We start from the raw sequence: 23,009 nt of genomic DNA, 5'->3' as shown, positions 1-23,009 counted from the left end.
TTCTATTTTTAGCAGTGCTTACTTGCTTCAGTTAGCTCCTTTATGAACAAAACATGGACCAAAATTAGCAGTGCAGCCAGCTTATGTGAATACCTGTGGAAAAATATGTAAATCTGAAGATCTTGCTCAGCCATACAATGTTACTTTTGAAGGGAAGTTTAGTATTCTTTCTCCAACCAGTGGAAGGCGTATTGGTCTCAGCTGTTGAACACGGCATTATGGCTATTCCACATAATGACTGCAGATAGTAGATGATGAAAAACTCCTAGCCTACACTGTAGGAATGTACTTTTCATATGTCTATGGCCTCGTACTGCTGTAGCACTTCCAGTTAGACTCTGATTGACCATCATCTGTGGCCCAAGTATGCTGTTTTATGAACAGAGAGGGCCTGGTGGGTGATGTGGTGGTTGGAGGCCATCTTGGGCACAGAGAGCATGAAATGATAGAGTTTTTGATTCTTGGAGAAGTAAGAAGAGGGGCGTTAGCAAAACCACCACCCCGGACTTTAGAAAGGCAGACTTTGGCCTTTTTAGGAGTCTGGTTGAGAGAGTCCCTTGGGAGGTGGTCCTGAAGGGCAAAGGAGTCCAGGAAGGCTGGACGTTTTTCAAGAAGGAAAACTTAAAGGCACAGGAGCAGGCCATCCCCATGTGCCGAAAGACGACCAGGTAGAGGAGAAGACCGGCCTGGCTGAACAGGGAGCTTTGGCTGGAACTCAGGAAAAAAACGAGTGTACCATCTTTGGAAGAAGGGGCAGGCAACTCAGGGAGGCTACAAGGATATTGTTAGGTTATGCAGGGAGAAGATTAGAAAGGCGAAGGCCCAGCTAGAACTTAAACTGGCCACTGCAGTTAAAGATAACAAAAAATGCTTTTACAAATATATCAGCAACAAAAGGAGGGTCAAGAAGAATCTCCATCCTTTATTGGATGCGGAGGGAAACATTGCTACAAAGGATGAGAAGGCTGAGGTACTTAATGCCTTCTTTGCCTCAGTCTTTAATAGTCAGATTAGTTATCCTCAGGGTATTCAGCTCCCTGAGCTGGGAGACGGAGATGGGAAGCAGAATAAAGCCCCAATAATCCAAGAGGTAACAGTTAGCGACCTGCTACTCCACCTGGATGCCCACAAGTCTATGGGGCCAGATGGGATCCACCCAAGGATGCTGAGGGAGCTGGTGGAGGAGCTTGCCAAGCCACTTTCCATCATTTACCAGCAGTCCTGGCTAACCAGGGAGGTCCCAACTGACTGGAAGTTAGCTAACGTGACACCCATCTACAAGAAGGGCCAGAAGGAGGATCCAGGGAACTACAGGCCTGTCAGCCTCACCGCGGTACCGAGGAAGGTCATGGAGCAGATCATCCTGAGTGCCATCACGCAGCACGTGCAGGACAATCAGGTGATCAGGCCCAGCCAGCATGGGTTCATGAAGGGCAGGTCCTGCTTGACCAACCTGATCTTCTATGACAAGATGGCCCACTTGGTGGATGAGGGAAAGGCTGTGGATGTTGTCTACAAAGACTTTAGTAAAGCCTTTGACCATTTCCCACAGCATTCTCCTGCAGAAACTGGCTGCTCATGGCTTGGATATGTGCACTCTTCACTAGGTAAAAAACTGGCTGAATGGCCAGGCCCAAAGAATTGTGGTGAATGGAGTTAAATCCAGTTGGCGGCCAGCCACAAGTGGTGTTCCCCAGGGCTCAGTATTGGGGCCAGTTCTGTTCAATATCGATGTGAGTGATCTGGATGAGGGCACTGAGTGCACCCTCAGTAAGTTTGCAGATGACACTAAGTTGGCTGGGAGTGTTGATCTGCTGGAGGGTAGGAAGGCCCTACAGAGGGACCTGGACAGGCTGGATGAATGGGCTGAGGCCAACTGTATGAGGTTCCACAAGGCCAAGTGCTGGGTCCTGCACTTGGGTCACAACAGCCCCATGCAACATTACAGGCTTGGGGAATTGTGGCCTGAAAGCTGCCTGGCGGAAAAGGACCCGGGGGTGTTGGTCAACAGCTGGCTGAATATGAGCCAGTAATGTGCCCAGGTGGCCAAGAAGACCAATAGCATCCTGGCTTGTCTCAGAAATAGTGTGGCCAGCAAGACCAGGGAGGTGATCGTCCCCCTGTACTTGGCACTGGTGAGGCCGCACCTCAAATATTGTGTTCAGTTTTGGGCCCCTCACTATAAGAAGGACATTGAGGTGCTGGAGCGTGTCCAAAGAAGGGCAACGAAGCTGGGGAAGGGACTAGAGAGCAAGTCTTATGAGGAGCAGCTGAGGAAGCTGGGGTTGTTTAGTCTGGAGAAAAGGAGTCTGAGGGGAGACCTTATTGCTCTCTACAACTACCTGAAAGGAGGATGTAGCGAGGTGGGGGTCGGTCTCTTCTCCCAGGTAGCAAGCAACAGGATGAGAGGAAATGGCCTCAAGTTGTGCCAGGGGAGATTTAGATGAGATACTAGGAAAAAATTGTTCACAGAGGGAGTGATTAGGCATTGGAACAGACTGCCCAGGGAAGTGGTGCAATCACAGTCCCTGGAAATGTTCAAAAAACGTGTGGATGTGGTGCTTAGGGACATGGTTTAGAGGTGGACCTGGAAGTTAGGTTAATGGTTGGACTCAGTGATCTCAGAGGTCTTTTCCAGCCTTAATGATTCTGTGCCATAACCAGGAATGCTTAAAATGCAGTAGTCAGGAAGGGTCATTAAGCTAACCAAACTGAAGCAAGGGTAAATAAACAAGAGTTTAAACCATTACCCTGAGATCTGTGCATGAACTTCCCTTGATTTCTAAATTCTGTCGGTTACGTTTCAGAATCGGTGTGTTAAAGAGGTATTACAGGTTTTCTAGCCTGTATAGGTTCTTAGACTATAGGTTCTTAACACCACAGTTCCTTAAAACCTTTCAGTAGTCATTGAGCAATCTGACTAATTCTTATGATGTGATCTCAGCCTCTCTCCTGGGGAGAAACGTGGGCAGTGAAATGTCTTGTTTTGGTAGAAATTTTTCCGCTCCCACCCTGTCCACCCCCTGTGTATTATTCACGTTGCTATCCATTTTCCTTAAACAAGAGCAGGATCAAGAAACTAAGTCTTGCAGTTAGCGTGAGACAGTGAGATGTGTGAGAACCATCGTTTCCAGGAGAGACTGATTCCATAGTCAGCTGCACAGACACACATTAGTGTGGTGGGATATATGTGTTTTGGGTTTGGTTTTCTGGTTTGTTTTTTCCCTGGGCTCATCATCAATCTGAGAATTTAATTTGTTTATTTAAAGCCTGCCTTATGTTCTGAAGCATTCTTTTTATGATCCTTCCAAGCACTTCTTGTGATGGTATATTGCTCTATATGAAAAGCCCCTCTTTTTTCTTGTTTTATTTTTTAGCAATGCTACTTCAGCTGTGAGGTTGCTAGAGAGCAACAGAAGTCACAGAATCTCTCTTTGGAAATGAGATGGTTGCCGTGACAATGCTGCCAGCTGCTTCTTGTCCCAGATGAGAAAATCATTTTTAGACTCCTATATTACAAGGTTAGGCTACAATGTTTTAAACTAAACAGTACAGCTAGTTGATTCACATCAAAGATCAACACATTGCTTGTTAAAAATCTTTGGGCTGATAATCAGCTAACATTGTTGAATCATATTTGTTCAGGTACTTATCAAATATTTTTTGCTATTTGTTTTTGATGAGATCCTTGAGGTAAAACTGGTACATTGAGATGGAAAATATTTTCATCTTGCTGATTTTACTAAATGTCTTTTTTGTACTAGAAATTATACTGAAATCTGATTGATATCTAGATAAGTAGTATTTAAAATATGACTCTGGGTTTGAATCATATTTTGCAATATGCCAAATCTGGATCAAACCTGAAATGCTAGATACTTTCAAGGTTTATTATCTCTGAAGTCCAGACAGTTGATGGTGGAAGTGTTGGTTGTTTTGGTAGTCTCTAGTCAACCTCACTTTGAGCAGGATTATCAGCAACACTAGTTCAGTTCAGTCATGCTGTGTCTAGCCAGTATTAAAAACCCCCAAGAATGGAGGTTTCACAGCCCGTCTGGGAAAGCTGTTCCCATGCTGCACTACTCCTGGTGAACAAGCTTTCCCTAATGTCCAATCTGAACCTCCCAAGTCACAGGTTATGGTCATTGCACCATGTTATTGCTAGACTATGTGATTAATCATGGTAAACACAAAAGCCTGGTGAGGTTCAGATGAATCGTGACAGGCAGAGGAACCCTAGTTAACCTAATCAGTGAAAACTGGAAGACACAGACTTGACTGCTCCTAAGACTACCAACGGAGAATGATTAGATCATTGTCCCTGGTGTGAAACCCCAGGAAACTATCCCACAACTCCTTGCAGAGTGAAGTATTGCTTACAGGGGACTCGCTATGGGATGCAGGAGGAAGGGCACTTTGGAATTGTTTAAAGGCTATTATGGGATGCTTTTAATGGGTTTGTGGGAATGTGTGAAACTTTCTATGGAATGTTTAGAGGAAGGACCAAATGTTGAGAAAGGGAGGGATCCGTGTAGCAGGGAGGAACGAGCCTGGTTTGATTTCTTTCTTGACCAGTCTACACTGGCTGCTTTTCGTCACCTTATCATCCCCTGTTTTTTTCAGTTTTCTTATTTTCTGAGTTTTGAAATGTAGCTTACTTTATTTCTCTTAGTTTTTCTCCTTTTTAAAAGATAGGCGTCTACTATGCCCACTGAAGTCCTCTGGGACCTCCGTGACTTCTAAAAGATAATTGTAAATGGTTCAGAGAGGACTTTTGCTAGTTCATAAGGTGCCTGTAGAATTTAATCTGTCCTTGCCACTTTGAAAATACGTAACTTCTTCAGTATCTTTGAGATGTTTTTCTGGCTTCCAGTCCTACTCCTTCATTAAAGTTAATTTCATTAAGTATCTGATCACTGTTTATGAAGTCTGCAACAAAAAAAGGCATCAAATCTGTGCCATTTGCCCTCCTTGCTCATTAAATAATGGATTTTTGGTTTTGACTTCTTTTCATTTCCAATGCATTTGCAGAATATTTGTCTGGTTTTTATGTCCCTTGCTAACAGTAACCTTTTTAATCTTAACGTCTAATTTTATCCTAGTCTGTTTTTGTGTTATTCCTATATAGTCCCTCTTAGGAATTTGTTCTTTTATTCCACATGTTTGCACAGCTTCTTTCTGACTTTCAAATTTTTAAAGAACTCTTGAAGCAGACCTTTTGAGCTCTTAGTATGGTCCCTGTCTTTCTTCATTAGAAATAGTTTGTCATTTCTTCTTCATTATAGTACCTTTTATTAATTGCCAGCCCCCTTAAAGAGCCTTTCTCTCTCAGATTCTTAGCAAGAGAGGATAGAAAATGGTTGCCTAAGTTTCTTGGTCTGCCCTTTTTTTTTTTTTTTTTTAAATACATTGTCTTTACAGTGCTGCACGTACTTTTCCTTTCCTCAGAATCACAAATTCTACCATATTAAGATAGGTGTCACCTAAATTGCATTCCACACAAATACTCTCCAACAGTTTTCACCTGCAATGACTGTATCTGGTAATTTCTGCCACCTTTAGAATAAAAAAGTCATTTACAAGATATGTCCTATCATACTCTCTTGCAAAGCTACCTGAGTAACTTAAGTTTCTCATTACCACTAGTCCTGTCTGTCAGCTAACCAATTATTTTCCAATGACTCCCATGATGATGGATTTGGATTTTTTTTTCCAAGTTAGGTCCTACTTCAGTGTTTTTGTTGAAAATGAACCATTTTCAATTCAGTTAAGTTTCTACACCTTTAGAATTTAGTCTATGGTTCAACAGGAAGACATGAAGAATATGTTTTTAGTGTTTACTTCAGACCTTGGAATATTTTCATAAGGAAATCTGGAAAAAAAAAGTTGCTGAACATTTAAAAAGTTAAATATTTCAAAGAGGGAAGCATTTGTTTTGTTTTACGTTCAGTCAAAAATATATACCTTGGTTCACTTCCCACATAATGGTTCATCTCACAAATAATGAATGTGTAAAAAAGATATTTAGAAGCTGTATTGAAAATAGTCTTATGTGCAATGTGTTTCAGCAGTTAATAACTGCTTTCTGCATTGTCAGACAAAACACACACTTCATATGCCATTGCCAGCTCAGAAGTTCAAGAACAAGTGAAAACTGTTATGAACATTTTTTTTTTTGTTACCGATCTTATACAAAGATACCAAAGTGCATTTAGCCAAGGTTGCAAAGCAATTCAAAGTCACTCAAAGTTGCAGAAGTACTTCTATGGCCTGGTTTTGTTGTTTGTGGGTTTTGGTTGTATTTGTTTTTTTTTTTTCCCCAAAGCAATCACTTGTGCTGCGCACCCACAAAACTCCGTTCAGGAAAGAAACGGTGAGCCTTTTTTCATATGGTTTATGTGTTTTGCCTTGTTAGAACTGTGTCTCTTGAGTTCCTTGGTATGCTGAACAAGATTATTGCATGAAAGTTAGCATTTTTACATGTTTCTGGCAACAATACAAAGCCATAAATCACCCATCTCAAGCCTTTTAAAGACCCTGGGTACGCAAGTTGCTAGCCTGTGTCAAAGCCTTTCCCATAATGACAGAGGCCATCTTGAGCATAGCAATCACAAAACGATTCTCAGAGAAGTAAGGAGGGGGGTCAGCAGAACTGCTGTCTTGGACTTCCAGAGGGCAGACTTTGGCCTGTTTAGGAGCCTAGTTGACAGAGTCCCTTGGGAGGCAGCCCTGAAGGGCAAAGGCGTCCAGGAAGGCTGGACATTCTTCAAGAAGGAAATCTTAGGCGCAGGAGCAGGCCGTCCCCATGTGCTGAAAGATGAGCTGGCGGGGAAGACCACCGGCCTGGCTGAACAGGGAGCTTTGGCTGCAACTCAGGAAAAAAAGGAGAGTCTATGACCTTTGTAAGAAAGGGCGGACAACTCAGGAGGACTACAAGGATGTCGTGAGGTTACGCAGGGAGAAAATTAGAAGGGCCAAAGCAAAATTGGATCTTAATCTGGCTACTGCCATAAAAGACAATAAAAAATGTTTCTATAAATACATTAACAACAAAAGGAAGGGCTAAGGAGAATCTCCACCCTTTATTGGATGCGGGGGAAAACATAGTGACCAAGGACGAGGAAAAGGCTAAGGTACTTAATGCCTTCTTTGCCTTAGTCTTTAATAGTCAGACCAGTTGTTCTCTGGGTACCCAGCCCCCTGAGCTAGAAGGCAGTGACAGGGAGCAGAATGAAGCCCCCATAATCCAAAGGGAAATGGTTAGCGACCTGCTACGCCACTTAGACACACACAAGTCTATGGGGCTGGGTGGGATCCACCCAAGGGTACTGAGGGAGCTGGAAGAAGTGCTCACCTGTTCTGTTTAACATCTTTATCAATGACCTGGATGAGGGGATTGAGTGCACCCTCAGTAAGTTTGCAGATGACACCAAGTTGGGTGGAAGTGCTGATCTACCTGAAGGTAGGAAGGCCCTACAGAGGGATCTGGACAGACTGGATGAATGGGCTGAGGCCAACTGTATGAGGTTCCACAAGGCCAAGCGCCAGGTCCTGCACTTGGGTCACAACAACCCCATGCAACGCTACAGGCTAGGGGAGGAGTGGCTGGAGAGCTGCTTGACGGAAAAGGACCTGGGGGTGTTGGTTGACAGCCACCTGAATATGAGCCAGCAGTGTGCCCAGCTGGCCAAGAGGGCCAATGGCATCCTGGCCTGTATCAAGAATAGTGTGGCCAGCAGGACCAAAGAGGTGATAGCACCCCTGTACTCTGCACTGGTGAGGCTGCACCTCGAGTACTGTGTTCAGTTTTGGGCCCCTCACTACAAGAAGGACATTGAGGTGCTGGAGCGTGTCCAAAGAAGGACAGTGAAGTTGCTGAAGGGTCTAGAGCACAAGTCTTATGAGGAGCAGCTGAGGGAGCTGGGATTGTTTAGCCTGGAGGAAAGGAGTCTGAGGGGAGACCTTATTGCTCTCTACAACTACCTGAAAGGAGGATGTAGCGAGGTGGGGGTCGGTCTCTTCTCCCAGGTAACAAGTGATAGGACGAGAGGAAACGGCCTCAAGTTGCACCAGGGGAAGTTTAGACTTGATATTAGGAAAAACTTCTTCACCAAAAGGGTTATCAAACACTGGAACAGGCTGCCCAGGGAAGTGGTTGATTCCTCATCCCTGGAGGTATTGAAAAGATGGGTAGACGTGGTGCTCGAGGACATGGTTTAGTGGTGGACTTGGCAGTGTTAAGTTTACAGTTGGACTCAATGATCTTAAAGGTCTTTTCCAACCTAAACGATTCTATGATTCTATAATACTTACTGGCACTTACAGACATCATTATCCAGACTACTAAGGTTAAATTAACACTACTTGGCCCTTGCCAGAATTGATAACTTCATTATGTGGGTTAGATACGGATATTTTTCATATCCCTTACACAGAGAGTCCGATTAGTTGCAATGTAGTAGCCAGGTTGTTTTTGCAACTAACTTCAGAGCTTGATGAAGTAGAAAGTTGGTCAATCTCAGTCAAATTCTTCCTTTGCAAGGGTGTGCCATGAGTTGTTAAAATATAGAGAACTTGTAAAGAGGCTTTCCACATAGGAGAGGCTGCACTGGAAAAATTCAAATGAATGCTTGCCAGTTAAAGTTAAGCAGAATCAGAGGCATAATTAAAACTTCAGCTTATTGTGGAGAAGGAATATGCAGCCATTGGGCCGATAAACTAAGTATCTTAATTAACATGGCTAACATAAGTCATTATAGTAATGCATTATTTTGAAATCTGTATACGACCATACCATACCAATGTAAAGTAGTCCTACCTTAAGATCATTATGTAATTTTCTGAAAAATTATTCTCAAAATACTTGATCGAGACCAGAGAGAGACATGTAATGATTTTTGTTGTTTTTCAAAGTTATCATCTACAGAAACAGATGCCTTTCTGAGCATGAGTGAATGAATGCTCTTGCCCTTTCTTCTCTCTTCTAATTAAACACTTCCCACTTCACTTCTGCTCTGCCAGCTCAAATGAAACTTTGGAAATCAACAAAGAGAAGCAAACAGCAAGAAAGTAAAGAGAAGTGGAAAGATGGGGGAGGAGATAAACAGTAATGGAAAATATAGGAATCAAATGCACAAAACAAAGATGTACCCAAATTTATATCAGGATGACATGAGACCTATCAATAAATACCGCTAAAGTCAATGGTGTTTTCTAGGATGTATCAATATGGACAGAGTGGAAAGGTACCTTCTCCTGCCCTTTCTTAGCATACTATTTCAGCAAGATCTGTATCTGTTCAAAACACTTTTATTATTTCATAAGCTACAATGCAGTATTCTCATGCCTTAGCCAAGGATTATAAAGCTCGCTACTAACCAGAAATTAGATATGTCAAACACAGAGATATCAGAAATTCCCGGAGCTGCATAATGCTAAAAGCAGAGAGAATGTGTTCTTAAAATTTTCCCTGTAGCTCTGCTACTGACCAGTGTCAGGGAAAAGATACTGTTCTGACTCCCTGTGGCCATCCTCATGTATAATAAAGTGTTGCTTGTACTTTAAAAATGAAGAGAAATATCACTGAGTTTTAAATGTTACAAGCAAATCTTCCCTAAAACATTCGTCACATGCATGAATTGTGCATGAAATACAAATACTCGTGTTGTGCTTTCACTGAGGATGAATTATTGAAGAACAGAAATTATGCATGGTACAAATCCTCAAGTAGAGCTTGCACAGGATTTAAATGCTCCATCAGTTTTAACTGTGGCTTGTTTCAGGAATGGAATCTGACAAAGTGGGTTACAGGCTGGATCAGGGAGCACAAAAACTAAAGTGTTGGGTCATGTTGAAAAGGGTAAATGCTAGATGAGACGTCATCTAAAGGCCATGCAGATAGACAGTACAACTTTCAGATATATAGCAGCAATTAATTCATCTAATTCATTACAGTTTTGACCTGAATTAATGTTAATTAACTCTTGTAAATCCAAAGGAACTAAAATAGAAACCTGTTGACCAGCCTGCTCTGCTTTTGTTTTTTTCCGGTTTTATAGCTCTAAGACACTGCTTCTGATTCATTCACATTAAAGCATGAAGTAACAACAAGGTTTATGGTTGGTTTGTTCCTAATACTTAAAAATCAATTTGTCTCTATGCAATTTTAAATGTGACTAGCAGTATAGCATCTAGTTAATTCACCAATGCAAAATGACATAGTAAATTTGAGCATCTGCCTGTGTGTATTTAAGAAACATTGGTAATTTTCTGAACTAAAATCTCGTCGTGGTTCTCCATCACTGTGTCTATTTATTAATCAAGGAAATTTAATTTAGTTACTATGTTGTTTTAATCCTTATGGAAGAACTTTGTACTTTATAATTCATACACACTTGCAAGTGTAATATGTCAGAGCAAAGTCCAGCAGAGTAAGCACATAATGTGAAATAATGAAGATGCAATTTTGCTGCATTTGAGATAGCATGTTGGAGCTGATTTATTCACCTGGACTTAAGTAGCAGGCAAAGTACAACTGTAGAGAATGAGCTCATTCATTTGTGTGCGCTGTTCTTTGCCAAGCTTCACTTGAAAAAGGTAAGGTGCCTGCCTAGCGCTGTTTTCTTCAGTTGCTTTCTTAATAATTTATAATAGCAAGTTCTATTCTGGCATTAAATGGATCTGTAAATCATTTTCATGTGTAAATATGAGGGAAGAAAAAAGACTGACTCACTCAAAAATGCTAAAAGAAAAACAAAACAGCTAAAAAAATAACACCAGATCCAAGTACAGATTTCCTGAAGTTTAGCGATGCTTGTGGGTTAGGTTTTGATTTTAAGTCATTTATAATGTAATAATAGCAATAGCAACAATAATAGAAGCTTTCAGGGAAAAGGATACATGACAGTGGGAAATGCAGGCACAGCAGAACTTAAACGCTTTAAGGGAAACCCTGTGTCAAATTTCATGGAATGTAATCTTCCAGTTTGTTATGATCCCAATGTCAAATGACCAGCTTTGCATAAAATAGGAAATTGTATGTTAATAGTAAATCAGAGTTGTTACTGAATAGTTTCAGGTAGAGTAGCAAATTCTGTTTTGCTAGTTTTCTGTATGGTAGTTATAAAAATTAACTCTCAAACCTGAACTTTATTACAATGATTTATTTTGGACTTTTTTTAAAAAATGTGCTGAATATTTTTTCACTCTGGAAAACTGTTTGCTGACTCTGCTGCTAAGTCATTAGATTTATAAGGAATGTGGCTCTGTTGCAACATAAAATACTGTCGTGGTTTAACCCCAGCCAGCAACTACGCACCACACAGCCACTCGCTCACTCCCCTCCCTGGTGGGATGGGGGAGAGAACTGGAAGGTTAAAAGTGAGAAAACTCGTGGGTTGAGATAAAGACAGTTTAATAGATAAAGCAAAAGCCGTGCACAGAAGCAAAACAAAACAAGGAATTAATTCCCTACTTCCCATCGGCAGGCAGGTGTTCAGCCATCTCCAGGAAAGCAGGGCTCCATCACGCACAACAGGTACTTGGGAAGACAAATGCCATAATTATGAACGTCCCCCCCATCCTTCTTCTTCCCCCAGCTTTATATGCTGGGCATGACATCATATGGTGTGGGACAGCCCTTTGGTCAGTTGGGGTCAGCTGTCCCAGCTCTGTCCCCTCCCAGCTTCTTGTGCACCCCCAGCCTCCTCGCTGGTGGGGTGGGGTGAGAAGCAGAAAAGGCCTTGACTCTGTGTAAGCACTGCTCAGCAATAACTAAAACATCCTTGTATTATCAACCCTGTTTTCAGCACAAATCCAAAATATAGCTCCATACTAGCTACTGTGAAGAAAATTAACTCTATCCCAGCCAAAATCAGCACAACCACTGTGGAGAAGGGTCCTGGCCTCTGCAGACTCTGTGCTGACGCTGGCAGGAAATAAGCTCTGACCGAAGAGCTGCGGGCTAGATCTATTTTCTTTCTTCATCAAAGCCACTGTGGGGAGCTCAGTCCTTAAAAAAAAAAATTAAAAGAGTTTGGCTAGAGTCTAAGTAAATGTGTCCTTTGAAGGTATGGGAAACATTTGTTATCCTGATTCAGTCTAAGCTGTCGTTGACATAGAAATTCCTCTACAGTCAAGCTAGGATTTGCTTAAGTGAGGACCCCGGGATTTAGTCCAGTAATAGCCTAAGCCTTCTTGCTACGTTGGATGGAGGGTTACTAGATGTGTAACCAAAAGGAGGACAAAATGAGGCTCAAAACTGTTTTGATTCAATATATTGAACCCTTGTGGGTTTTGAAGAAGCTGAAGAAAAGTTCTTTTTGCTTTGTTTATTGAGCTTTTTTTTTTTTTTTATCTGATTTAAACCTGTGACCTATTATTTAAAGCTGTAGACAGAAATTCATAAAAAGCATAGTCCAGATGTGCTGAAGTGAGTTCTCCAGTGCATGGAAATATTCCCAGCACTCAGAAAGCCATGTCTTCGAGTACTGTTTGAACTGCAGTCAGTCATCAGCGCCAGTGTTACTGTTTCTGCCAGTGCAACAATTGGTGCCTCTGTTTCACTACAGTTTGGACTCTGGGAATAAGCAAAATTCAATCCTGATGAATACAGGATGTGCTTTTTGTCACACACAAAATTACATTATATTTCATTGCCCAGCATGGTACAAGGTGACAGAGGTGAGAGACATTTTAAGTGTCACAGTGCTCTGTGTCGGAGGAATGACCAGTCAGAAATAGGGTGTGAGACATCAGGAAAAGGAGAGGTCCTTGAAAGATGGGAGAAGCCAATTTTGGCAGAGGCTCACTATATTGAACCTAGGTATTTCAATACCTTTCTCCTTCAGGACTTTCATACTAAAAGTCATAAATCTTTCCATTTTCAATTCCAGTCTGTGTTACAGTTCTGTATTGCTGCAGGAGGACTGACTCAGAAGGAAGATGCTGTTGACGAGCTCAGCGGGATTTATTCTGTTCTTGCTCTCTCATTGCACTGTGTCCGTGAGCACCAAAGAGGCAGTGGTCTTGGCTAATGCCCACCTCCTCCCCCAAAGAGGCTATGAGAGACTGGGTAACACCAATGAAAAAGGTACTCATGAAGACAGAGAGTGATTTGGATGCATGCTGTGTTTTACTTTATTGCTTTGCTGTAACATTTTCAGCCAATGTATTTGAAAGTTAGCCCTGCAAAAATACTTTGCAACGTGAACATGTCCTGCCCTGAAGTCCAGAATCTTTATAACCCTTGCTCAGCTGCCATCTAATTCAAGAGAAATTAACAGGATTTTTGTAAAAAAATATTTTGTGGCATTTGAAGACTTATTCTTAGGACAATCATATCTAGATTACATCTGATACCTCAGTACCTAAATCCCATTGGTACCTATAACTGAGACATCCCTCTGCCTATCTAGCTTGCAAGGTCCAGCTTGGTAGGTTTTTCTAATACATTTACCAGAGCAGATCCCACAAGAAATGTACACAAAAAGAGTAGTGGGATTGATTAATTTTCCTCCTCTGACTGATGGCACTTGAGGGTTTATAAAATTCACTTGCCAAGTGTATCCTGTAAGAATCAGCCTAAATTATTTTCTCATCTGTCTATAGAAGTTGTTCTATTTTGCATGAATAATACTCACTGAGAAGGGCAAATACAAGTGTCACTGTATATATCGCTGGCTTGGACATCACTGTATAAATCACTTAAATAATCATTCTATAAAATCATGGGATCAGGTTTGGAGTCAGGCTATGTCTACCAGGCAAATGTTCTAACAACTAGGGTACAGAATCATGTACGCAGGTCTGCTCTTTCAGGATATTTAATAATGTCATTCAGATAGTATTGAGATTTAAAGTATTCTATTCATGGCTGTAGATTCTATTAGGCAATGAAAGGCATAAAAGTAAGACCTTGGAAAGCCTATATACTCCTGTAAATCTGTCCTGAATGGCTTAGAAGTACCAATAAACTTCTTAATATCAAATATAAAAGACTATATTTAACACAATACTGATGCTATGAATAATACTATTTAACAGGTTTAGTCCATCTGGATTTCTACAAAGCCTATGATACAATACTTCATACAATATTAAATCAGAGAAGGTAGGGTTACATTATAATTTCAGTAGAGACTGGAAAGAAAATGACAATGACTTGGGTAGAAAAGTAAACCATAAAGTCAAGGGAAGACTGGAAGTATTTGCTTATAAGTGATCTTTTCAGTATTCTTACTAAGTATACTGAGGCAAAAATAGGAATATGCTGATAAATTTTAATGATAACATGAAGTAGAGAAGTGCCAATACAAAGAATCAGAATATTACACAGAAAAAAAATCAGATGTTCTTAAGTAATACCATTGGGATGAAAAATAAAGTACAAAATTCTAGGTTTTACTGCAAGGTGAGGACCTTACCAGTTACAAAGATCCAAAGGCCAAACTCTAGATTAAAAGAAACTAAGCAATACAAATGCAATCCTAGGATATATCAGCAAAGATGTTTTTAATAAGACTTGGAAGAATCAGTGGCACTATATAAGGCCATCTGCAATACTGCATAAAAATTTTACCCACATTCTAGGAGATTAATTTGCAGTGAAGAGGTGCAGAAAAGCTACTAAGACAATGAAAGAACAGAAGATTTATCTTACACTAAATAATAAAAGAATTTATTTATCCTAACAGAATTTACCCTAACAAAACAAAGGCTGATTAAAAATATAGTTGTCCTTGCGGTACATTGGGGCTTATTACCCAGGAAGAAGCACTATTTAACTAAAGGACAACATGACACAAGAAAGAAAAAGATGGACAGTGGACATTAATAAAATTAGATTGGGAACCAGATGAGTAGTTCTAACAGAGTAGTGACAGTTATTCAAGTCTACAATGCTTTCCAGTTGGAAGAGAAGAAATTTAATAATTCTGTGAAGAAGACTTCATGATATAATTCCCTGCAAGACCAGAGGTAGATAAAATAGTAATTCATGGTCCCTTTCTCTTTCCAGAATGTTGGGGGCTTTTTTTTTTTTTTTTTTTTTGACACTAACCAAACTGTTCAGTGTACTTTTGATGTGTTGGTCACAAGACCATACAATGAGGTTGACTCCTTTCAGGCTCTCTTCTTCTGTTCAGGAAAAGAAAAACAACGTGTTCAATAAAAGGATCAGCAGGGGCTCTCTGGTCAGTGATTTGGGCAGATAAGAGTTTTTTTCTGAGCTTTTATTTTAAATTTTTATCTTTGGAAATATTTTTCAATTTTTTTTTTCAAATTTTTCAAATTTTTGCAAATTTTGGAAAAAAAATTAGGACATCTTGCCTTACTTTTCCTGAATTATCCCAGCTTCCCAGAAGAAAAAATTAAGTTCTAAATATAGTATCTAAATTCCTATCAGTCATTGTCAGGACAGAACATAGGATTTCACAGGTCTGAAGAACTGTCATTTTACATCACAGGTGGTCTGTAGGATTTTTTCTCATAGAGATATTAAAATTGTCAAGTTTTTATTAAATATAAATTACAAATATTCCATAGTATAATGACATAATGACACACCTTTCTACTCTATGGAGAAGTGAGTTATTTCAATTCATAAACATGTTTCTGGGTAATGGAACAGACATTTAATAAGATCCTTCTCTACAAAGCAGAGCATTGTGCCTTAGTCTCAGAGATGCTTGATACTATACTATAGCAAGATACCTTATAAGCAAGTTACATTTAAAAAACGCAGTATATATATTTCAGCCCAATAGAGAGGGTCATCCTAAGCCTTATATGTAATTTTTATCACCCTCTGAGTCTACTGGATAAGCAATAAAGTGGAAAAGCACTTTCACCTATTTTCCTGATATTGGTGTTCAGCACTGCACAGCACTGTAGTTCTACCTGCAAGTCAGTGGTAAGATTTAGCCTGGAATTTGTGTGACAAGAACTGTTCCTAAGAAAATCCTCAGATGTTTTTAAGTTTTGTATTAGAAAGAAAAGTGCTTTAATATCTCTCTTTTATCAATGAACACATGGAATAATACTTATTGCAATTTAATGCAAGGATGTTACAGATGCCTGAAGTATAAATTGGTTAAAGAGAAATTACATTTATTTGTTGAGGATAAGGCTAGCTCTAATAATTAAACACAATGGTCCAAGATATGGCACAGGGAATTGCAAACTTGCTGACAACTCAAACTGGATGAAAACAGGGGGAAAATGAATGGTCTGTACATAACTTTTGGCTTTTCAACCATATTTCTGTCATAAATGCAAAGTCACACTTCTGTTGTATGACAGGATAAGAAACCCTTTTTTTGAATTTTTGAACGTTTCCTGCATGTTCTGCCCTGAAATCTTCCCCCTTTAGCTGAGTAGGTGCCCAACAGCTGGGATGAAGTCAGAGTCAGCTTCCAGTCAGATGGCAATCATTCACTCAACTCTAAAGGACAGAGTTCAATATCTAAAATTTACTATTTGAACAGAAATTTACTTTAATTTTTTTTTTTCCTATTCAGACTATCCAAGGGATTGTTTTGAGATCTTGCAGCGCTCCAAAGGAAATTCCAGAGATGGTCTTTACATCATCCAACCACGGGATGACCCAATTGTTGTCTCTTGTAACATGCAGGATGGTGGCTGGACAGTAATCCAGCACATTACAGCCAACAGTACTGTCGACTTTGATAGGACCTGGCAGGATTACAAATACGGATTTGGTTCCGTTCATGACAACCACTGGTTAGGAAACGAATATATGCATCAGTTAACTAGCAGCTCCGTGCGATATATACTTGGAGTTAAACTTGTAAACCTAAACGCTGAAATCAAATGGGGACAGTACGAACCATTCCTTATTGAAGATGAAGAGTCTCAATACCGAATCAGGGTTGGTCTATACAAAGGCAACGCCACTGATGCTCTGACCCTGGACACAGAAGCTTATCTCCATGACAACCAGAAGTTCACCACCAAGGACAGAGACAATGACAATTACTTTCAGAATTGTGCTAAATTGGAACACAATGGTGTTCCCGGGGGAGGCTGGTGGTACGACGCGTGTGCCGGAGCAAATCTAAACCGTAGGAACGTGATATACTGGCAAAAGGACTGCAACAAGAAACACATGTGCAAGTTTGCATGGATGATGATCAAACCCATTGACCACAGCCTGTCATATCCAGCCAAGTCCTGTCCATGTCAGAAAGTTGAACTGTAGATAAACTATGTGTACTTTGAAAGGAACATGGATTCAGTGACTGAAGTGAACTCACATTGACTGAATAATCACTCTAAATAATCACGATTGAAAATTTAATTTGGGCCTCTGCAAGGGCTTTATGATAGCATATCTTCCAGGACTGGACCAGGACACAGACTTCTACCAACCACACAAGTGAGAAGTCACTGTCAGAAACCGACGCCTCTACCAGAAGATTTAAATAATTAATTTTATAGTATTTTAGCCGTAAGAGGAGTCAGGTATGAAGTCCAGGATATGATGTCTTATATGCGATATACATGAAAATACATGCATTTCAGAAGGTTTTGCTCCAGTATGAATGTTCATGGTTGATCTCCTATAATTTCACATCTTCACATATCATGCAGGAAGGAAATTTCCAGTGAAGTACCTATATTTACAAAATGCGTATTAGAGAGTATTGTGTACTAGGGCAGCATCAGGCCTTTCCTTTTTACCTTTAGTGAAAGGTATTTTAATATATAAAATTGGAATTAGCCTCATCTCCCATAGCTTCTTTTCCCCTTCATTGACTCTTCTTTTTATCTCTACTTTTTAGTGATCCCATACACAATGAAGTATTCAGCATAGGCTTTTCTTTTCTTCCTTCTTTTTACAGCATCCAGAACTAATGGGATCATCAGCTTTCCCATTTAAAGCTACTAATCCAAAGCTTACAACTCCTCTGAATTTTTCCCCAAGAAACTCAGTGAACACATTTTTAAACGATCAAATTGATTTTGCAATTGTTTACTTATTGCTCCATTTTTTTCCTGAATACTACTTCACTTTGTTTACCATGTTTTGACTGTTGCTTCTCCCTGTTCCATGATGTGCTTCAGATTTCTCTTTTTTTAATACCACTGAGAGAAAAAAAGAGAGTGTTGGCTTTATTTCACATTTGCTAGCTTCAATTGTTTTGGCACTCAACCTTGACGTTATTTAAACAGTGCCTTTTTTCTGGTTATAAAATAAAGAGAGAACCTTTAAATTTCATGATAAATTAATCTGTTTTAAAATAATAAATAAAAGGATTTCAGTTTTGATAACCCTGAAGACCTTGTTTGCTTTTACAGATGTTTGGGTTACTTTACACTTTTCTATGTCATTGGAATAGCTGAATGACAACTGCAGAGTTTTCATTGTTGCATTATACAAAACGTCAGGATAATAATTAGAATACCTTGTATGTTTTCTTAGATATTTCAATTACAGAAACTCAACGAACAAATACTGGCAAACTCCTGCTTTTTAATTTAAAAATGGAATCTCATAATTTCCATGAAAATTACTTTGCAGAAAATAAATTGTATTGTGTTTTGAGAGGACCAAGACTGCCAGAGTTACTTAAGAAGAGAAATTAATTGGGAAGTGAAAAAGCCAAGAAAGTAATTTTTATTTTTTACAATGCAGTGCAACATTTTCAGAAAGAGATACAGTTATGTTACGTGGTGAGGCCAACAGAGCAGACATATCTATTTTGCAGCATCTGATTTTTTTTCCCCTGAAATTGTGTTCAAAGACAGAAGTGTGATAGGGGAAGAAATGGACAGTAACTGAATTGAGTTTATGTTATTGAGTCAATTTAATGTCGGTTCTGCTGTAACTCTACCACAACACCTCCAAAGTTGTAGTGAGGATACAAGAAGACCACCTGAGTGCTGCCAGTCTCTCATAGCTTCTGTTCGAATTCCTGGCCATACAGCCAGACTCTCACACACCTTCTACAAATGTGTTTTGAATAATCTTTACATGGAAGCACACAGCTGAAAGCCAGCAGGCTGCACCTGATCCTCAAAGGCAGGTAACCTGCTCTGCAGCCCACCCTTGGCCTGTTTTGGAGGGTTTTGGGGGAAAGGACTGTGCAAATAAGCTGTATGAATGACTCGGGCACCAGCAGCCCAAATCCAGCTGCCCAGTTTCAGAGACACTCTCTAGTATTAACTGGAGCCCTACAAACCTATGCTGACATTGAATTCCAGTATGGGAATTAGACTAAAATGTAATAATAACTTATAACAAGTTTCCAAGCAAAAACAAGACAGAAAGGTTAATCCAGTTCAAAGACATTTAGTGGAACTCAGGGACTGAGGTATGTTCCACACTTCTAAACAAAGTATGGATGGACATGACTACTGGAGCTGGATTTGGGACTAAGTAGTGGATGAAAATAAGTAAGAATATTCCAATACACCCACCAGCACTTCTTTCTAGAGCTCTTGAAGAGAAGGACATAGAGCCTTAGAAAGTGGACTAAATTCTACTTCGTGATTCCTTAGCAAAAGGCTTTCTTAACTGAACAGATTTCTTTTCTCCATCCCTGAACCTTAATCACCAGATATCCAAAACAATGCTGAGAGCAGCTGGCCGTCAACACTGAATCAGCAAAATCACAGCCTGAAACATGGGGGTTTCTATTCTGTCTGTTTTCTTTTCCCTATCACACTTCTGCTATCCTCTCTCTCTCTTAGCCTTTCCTGATTATGCTGCGTCCTGTACAGACCTGAAGAAAGGAGGTGGGACCTCCCAAGAATATCTGATGGAAAAAATTAAATCTGATGGTCAAATAAATATCTTTCCAAAATGAGGAAGCATGACAAGGTCTAGAGCAATAGGTATATGACTGACTTCCAGCTCCAAGCACCCCTGAATGGGAGGCATGTTCCACTTTAAACATGCAATCTCCTAACAATAGCAGAAAAATAGGTTTCTTCATCTCTTTGCTACTTTGTATTTCTCCCCATACTGTTTTCTCAACTGCAGGAAAGGTAAGCACATTCTCACATACAATATCACATTAATCAACTCAGAATTTAGCAGAAGGAATAATTCTTCCTAAAAAAGCATCAACTGACAAAATAAGAGAGCCTGATGACCTCTTTCTAGCAAAACCACTGATTTATTATTATTTGTCTTTAAAAATCATTCAACTTTCATATGAGAAAGTGCTTGCTTTTGTTTCTGATTTTCATATACATAACCTAAACAATAAATTTCCAGACCTCCACATAACCTTTTTTTACATGTTAACCATAGGCTTAAAAGCATGACAAAGTCATTTTAGGACCGAGCATTGAATACTGTGCATCAATAAATTAGCAACATTACCTGCCTGGGCTCATTTTTTCTCCTATAATTAACAAAACAAAGAGTCCTTTAGTCACTCTCACATCTTCTTCACTTCAGAAGGCATCAGGACCCAGGCAGAGTGGTGGGGTACAGAGCTGAATCCAGCCACAACCCGCAGCTGGTATCCTCCCCCGTACCCTCTCTCCACTCTTCGTCTTATAGCTACCTGACGAACTGCACATCTAAGGAGGCCTTACATATAGCATACAGTAAAAACAACTGTCTGACCTCCACTATGTCTCGAAGGCTGCCTCATGTGAGGAGTAAAAGATATTCCAGCTCATATCTTGGCATTTTAATCCAGGAATTCAGTAAAAATCCCCAAACTTCAGAGGTTCACTGAAACAGGAGCCATCAGCGACCAGGGTTTGGAGAAGTTCTTGTTGAGAAGAAAACTTTTGAAGGATTTTAAATGTCTAGTTGTTTGAGGAAGACTGACTTGTTTGATATATCAGCAGATACATGAAGAAACTAATGGCATTTAGTAGCTAATGGCATAAGTATTGAATAAAAGGCAGTGGTTTTACTGAGTGTAATGAAAACTGAAGTTCCTAATCTGATACACAGCCCAGCAGTGCCTATTAAACCTGAAGAAATATATTCACCAAGATGGAAAAAACAATTGCAACACCATCCCTTTCTGAAACCCCTAATAGTCATAGATTATCTCTAGTTTTACAACACACTGCTATCAATTTTTCTTTTTTTTTTAAACTAGATATAGATATGGAGTAACTATTAATAAAATCATAAACAAGAAGTTTATCTGAATGATCAAAGTTTAAGGTCTTATGACACCCAGCCGTCAACTGTATGTGGAAGAAAACTTCTTAGTGGGTACAAAAGAAGAAGATTTGGGATGACCACATAAGAAATAAATGGCCTCTTTCTGATTTGGTAGAAGGAAAGCCAAGTATTTAAGTGAAAAGATATAGTATCTGTTTTTGGAGTTCAGATTTGGAAGGGCATTTCAAAATCGAGAAGCCACTGACTACGCAGCAGCTGCGGGAGCATTTCAGGAGCTGATGGAGCCCTTGGAGTCCCCAAGGCAAACACTGTGGGGGAGCCTTTCAGAGGGAAGTTCTGACCTGTAATGGTCCGTAGCTCATAAAAGTGTGAATGTGGGGTGGTGTTTTTTTTTAAAAAAAAACCCTTCTGTAACTTCAAAAAGGAGTAAGCAGTATGGAGTTTTTTGGGCAGCGTCCTTTCCAACAGAGGGGCACCCAGATGTACAGGTCGCAGGAAACGGTAACTCCAGCTTGATTGTTATGTACAACTGAGGAAACAGGTATTTGTTTCTCACTATGCCCAACTGATTCCTTCATATTATTTCTATCTCTATAGAAAGCAAAGAAAACTAATTTCAGAGGAAAGTTACACCATTTGTTTGTCTGTTTGTTTTCCTAGAGCAAAGAATCCAGAGAAGGCAGAAGCGCACATCCCCTAAAAATGACAGAGTAACTTTAAAAAAGAAGCTTCCAAAAATTCTCCTTCAGTATGAAGATTTTGTGAATCCCAAACTATGAAGGGGCGATTTGGAAACTGTGTTTCCTACCACAAGAAAAGAAGCATCTTACAAAATTCTATTCAAAATCCAGAATCTGGAAAAAGTCCACAGATATTCACTTGAGTTTCAGACTGGGTATCCAGTTTCATAACAACTGTGTTCTATGACAAAGCAGCATCTTCCACATTGATATAAAAATAACTTTCAACAGTTAATAGCAGTTACTAATTGACATGCATAGTTGAGTAGGATAAGCATGATTAGCAATTGAATTATATAATTAATGGCAAAATATGCTCTATCATATTTTACAGGTTCTTACAGTATTTTCTCTATAACCCTTTTGATTTCATCCTTCCTCAATTCAACAGGATTTTTCTATCAAGAAAACCCCTGCATTTACATTCTATCTTGACTTTCCGTCCTTTGCAAAGCTCTTCACTCTGTGCTAAGTAGTGACAGAAAGTGCACAACTGTAACTAGGTATTCTATACCCATTTAAAAATTCTGGGAACTCTTCCAAGTATTTATCTACAAACATAAATTATATTTACAGAAAATGAATGTTACTTGATAATTTATGGGGATCTGGAATATGTAGGGAGGCTGATATGTATGAAAAGGGAGAGACAAAAACGATACCCCCAGTTTGTGGGAAAATTCAATATTAAAAAATATTAAAGTGTGCTGGGCCTCAAGCTTAGTTAGGGATGTATATTTATGCATCTATATTGATAATATGTACATACATATCTCTATATATGTATGTGTATGTAATTATGTATAAATAAAATGTAATTTTACAAAAAAAGATCTTTTCACCAGTCCATGACCATAACCATAATCAATTATAGGATCAGTAAAAGGTTCATTAAAAGGACAAAAATACAGATAATAAGATTGTTCTACACTGTAAAAGCCCCACACCACTTCTTAAAGGTATGAAATATAATTTGAAAACAAAATATACTGATATGCTGATGAGGATCACGTTTTTCTTTTTGTGGTTTTGATTTTTTTTAAGAATAAACATCCTACGTAACAATAAAGCAACACACACCTCTATATAATTCTAGGTATTTACAATGTACCCATGTTTGGCCATGTAATGTCTCACATGGTGAAGTGCTA

The 23,009-nt window shown here is 39.5% G+C and overlaps 1 protein-coding gene across 1 annotated transcript; it reads left to right on the top strand.

Moving 5' to 3' along the window:
• Positions 1-12,924: 12,924 nt before the first annotated feature.
• Positions 12,925-17,291, top strand: LOC309593399 (fibrinogen-like protein 1-like protein). Its single transcript, XM_082317871.1, has 2 exons — positions 12,925-13,090; positions 16,518-17,291. Exons 1-2 carry the CDS (start codon positions 12,943-12,945, stop codon positions 17,216-17,218), a joined length of 849 nt encoding a protein of 282 aa, XP_082173997.1. The 5' UTR covers positions 12,925-12,942; the 3' UTR covers positions 17,219-17,291.
• The last annotated feature ends 5,718 nt before the right edge of the window (positions 17,292-23,009 follow it).

This window comes from Platalea leucorodia (genome assembly GCF_965183815.1).
Source record: "Platalea leucorodia genome assembly, chromosome: 7".
In the NCBI taxonomy this organism is placed as follows: domain Eukaryota; kingdom Metazoa; phylum Chordata; class Aves; order Pelecaniformes; family Threskiornithidae; genus Platalea; species Platalea leucorodia.
Note: the sequence above shows the minus strand (reverse complement) of the source record. Positions and strands in the feature narration are given on the sequence as shown.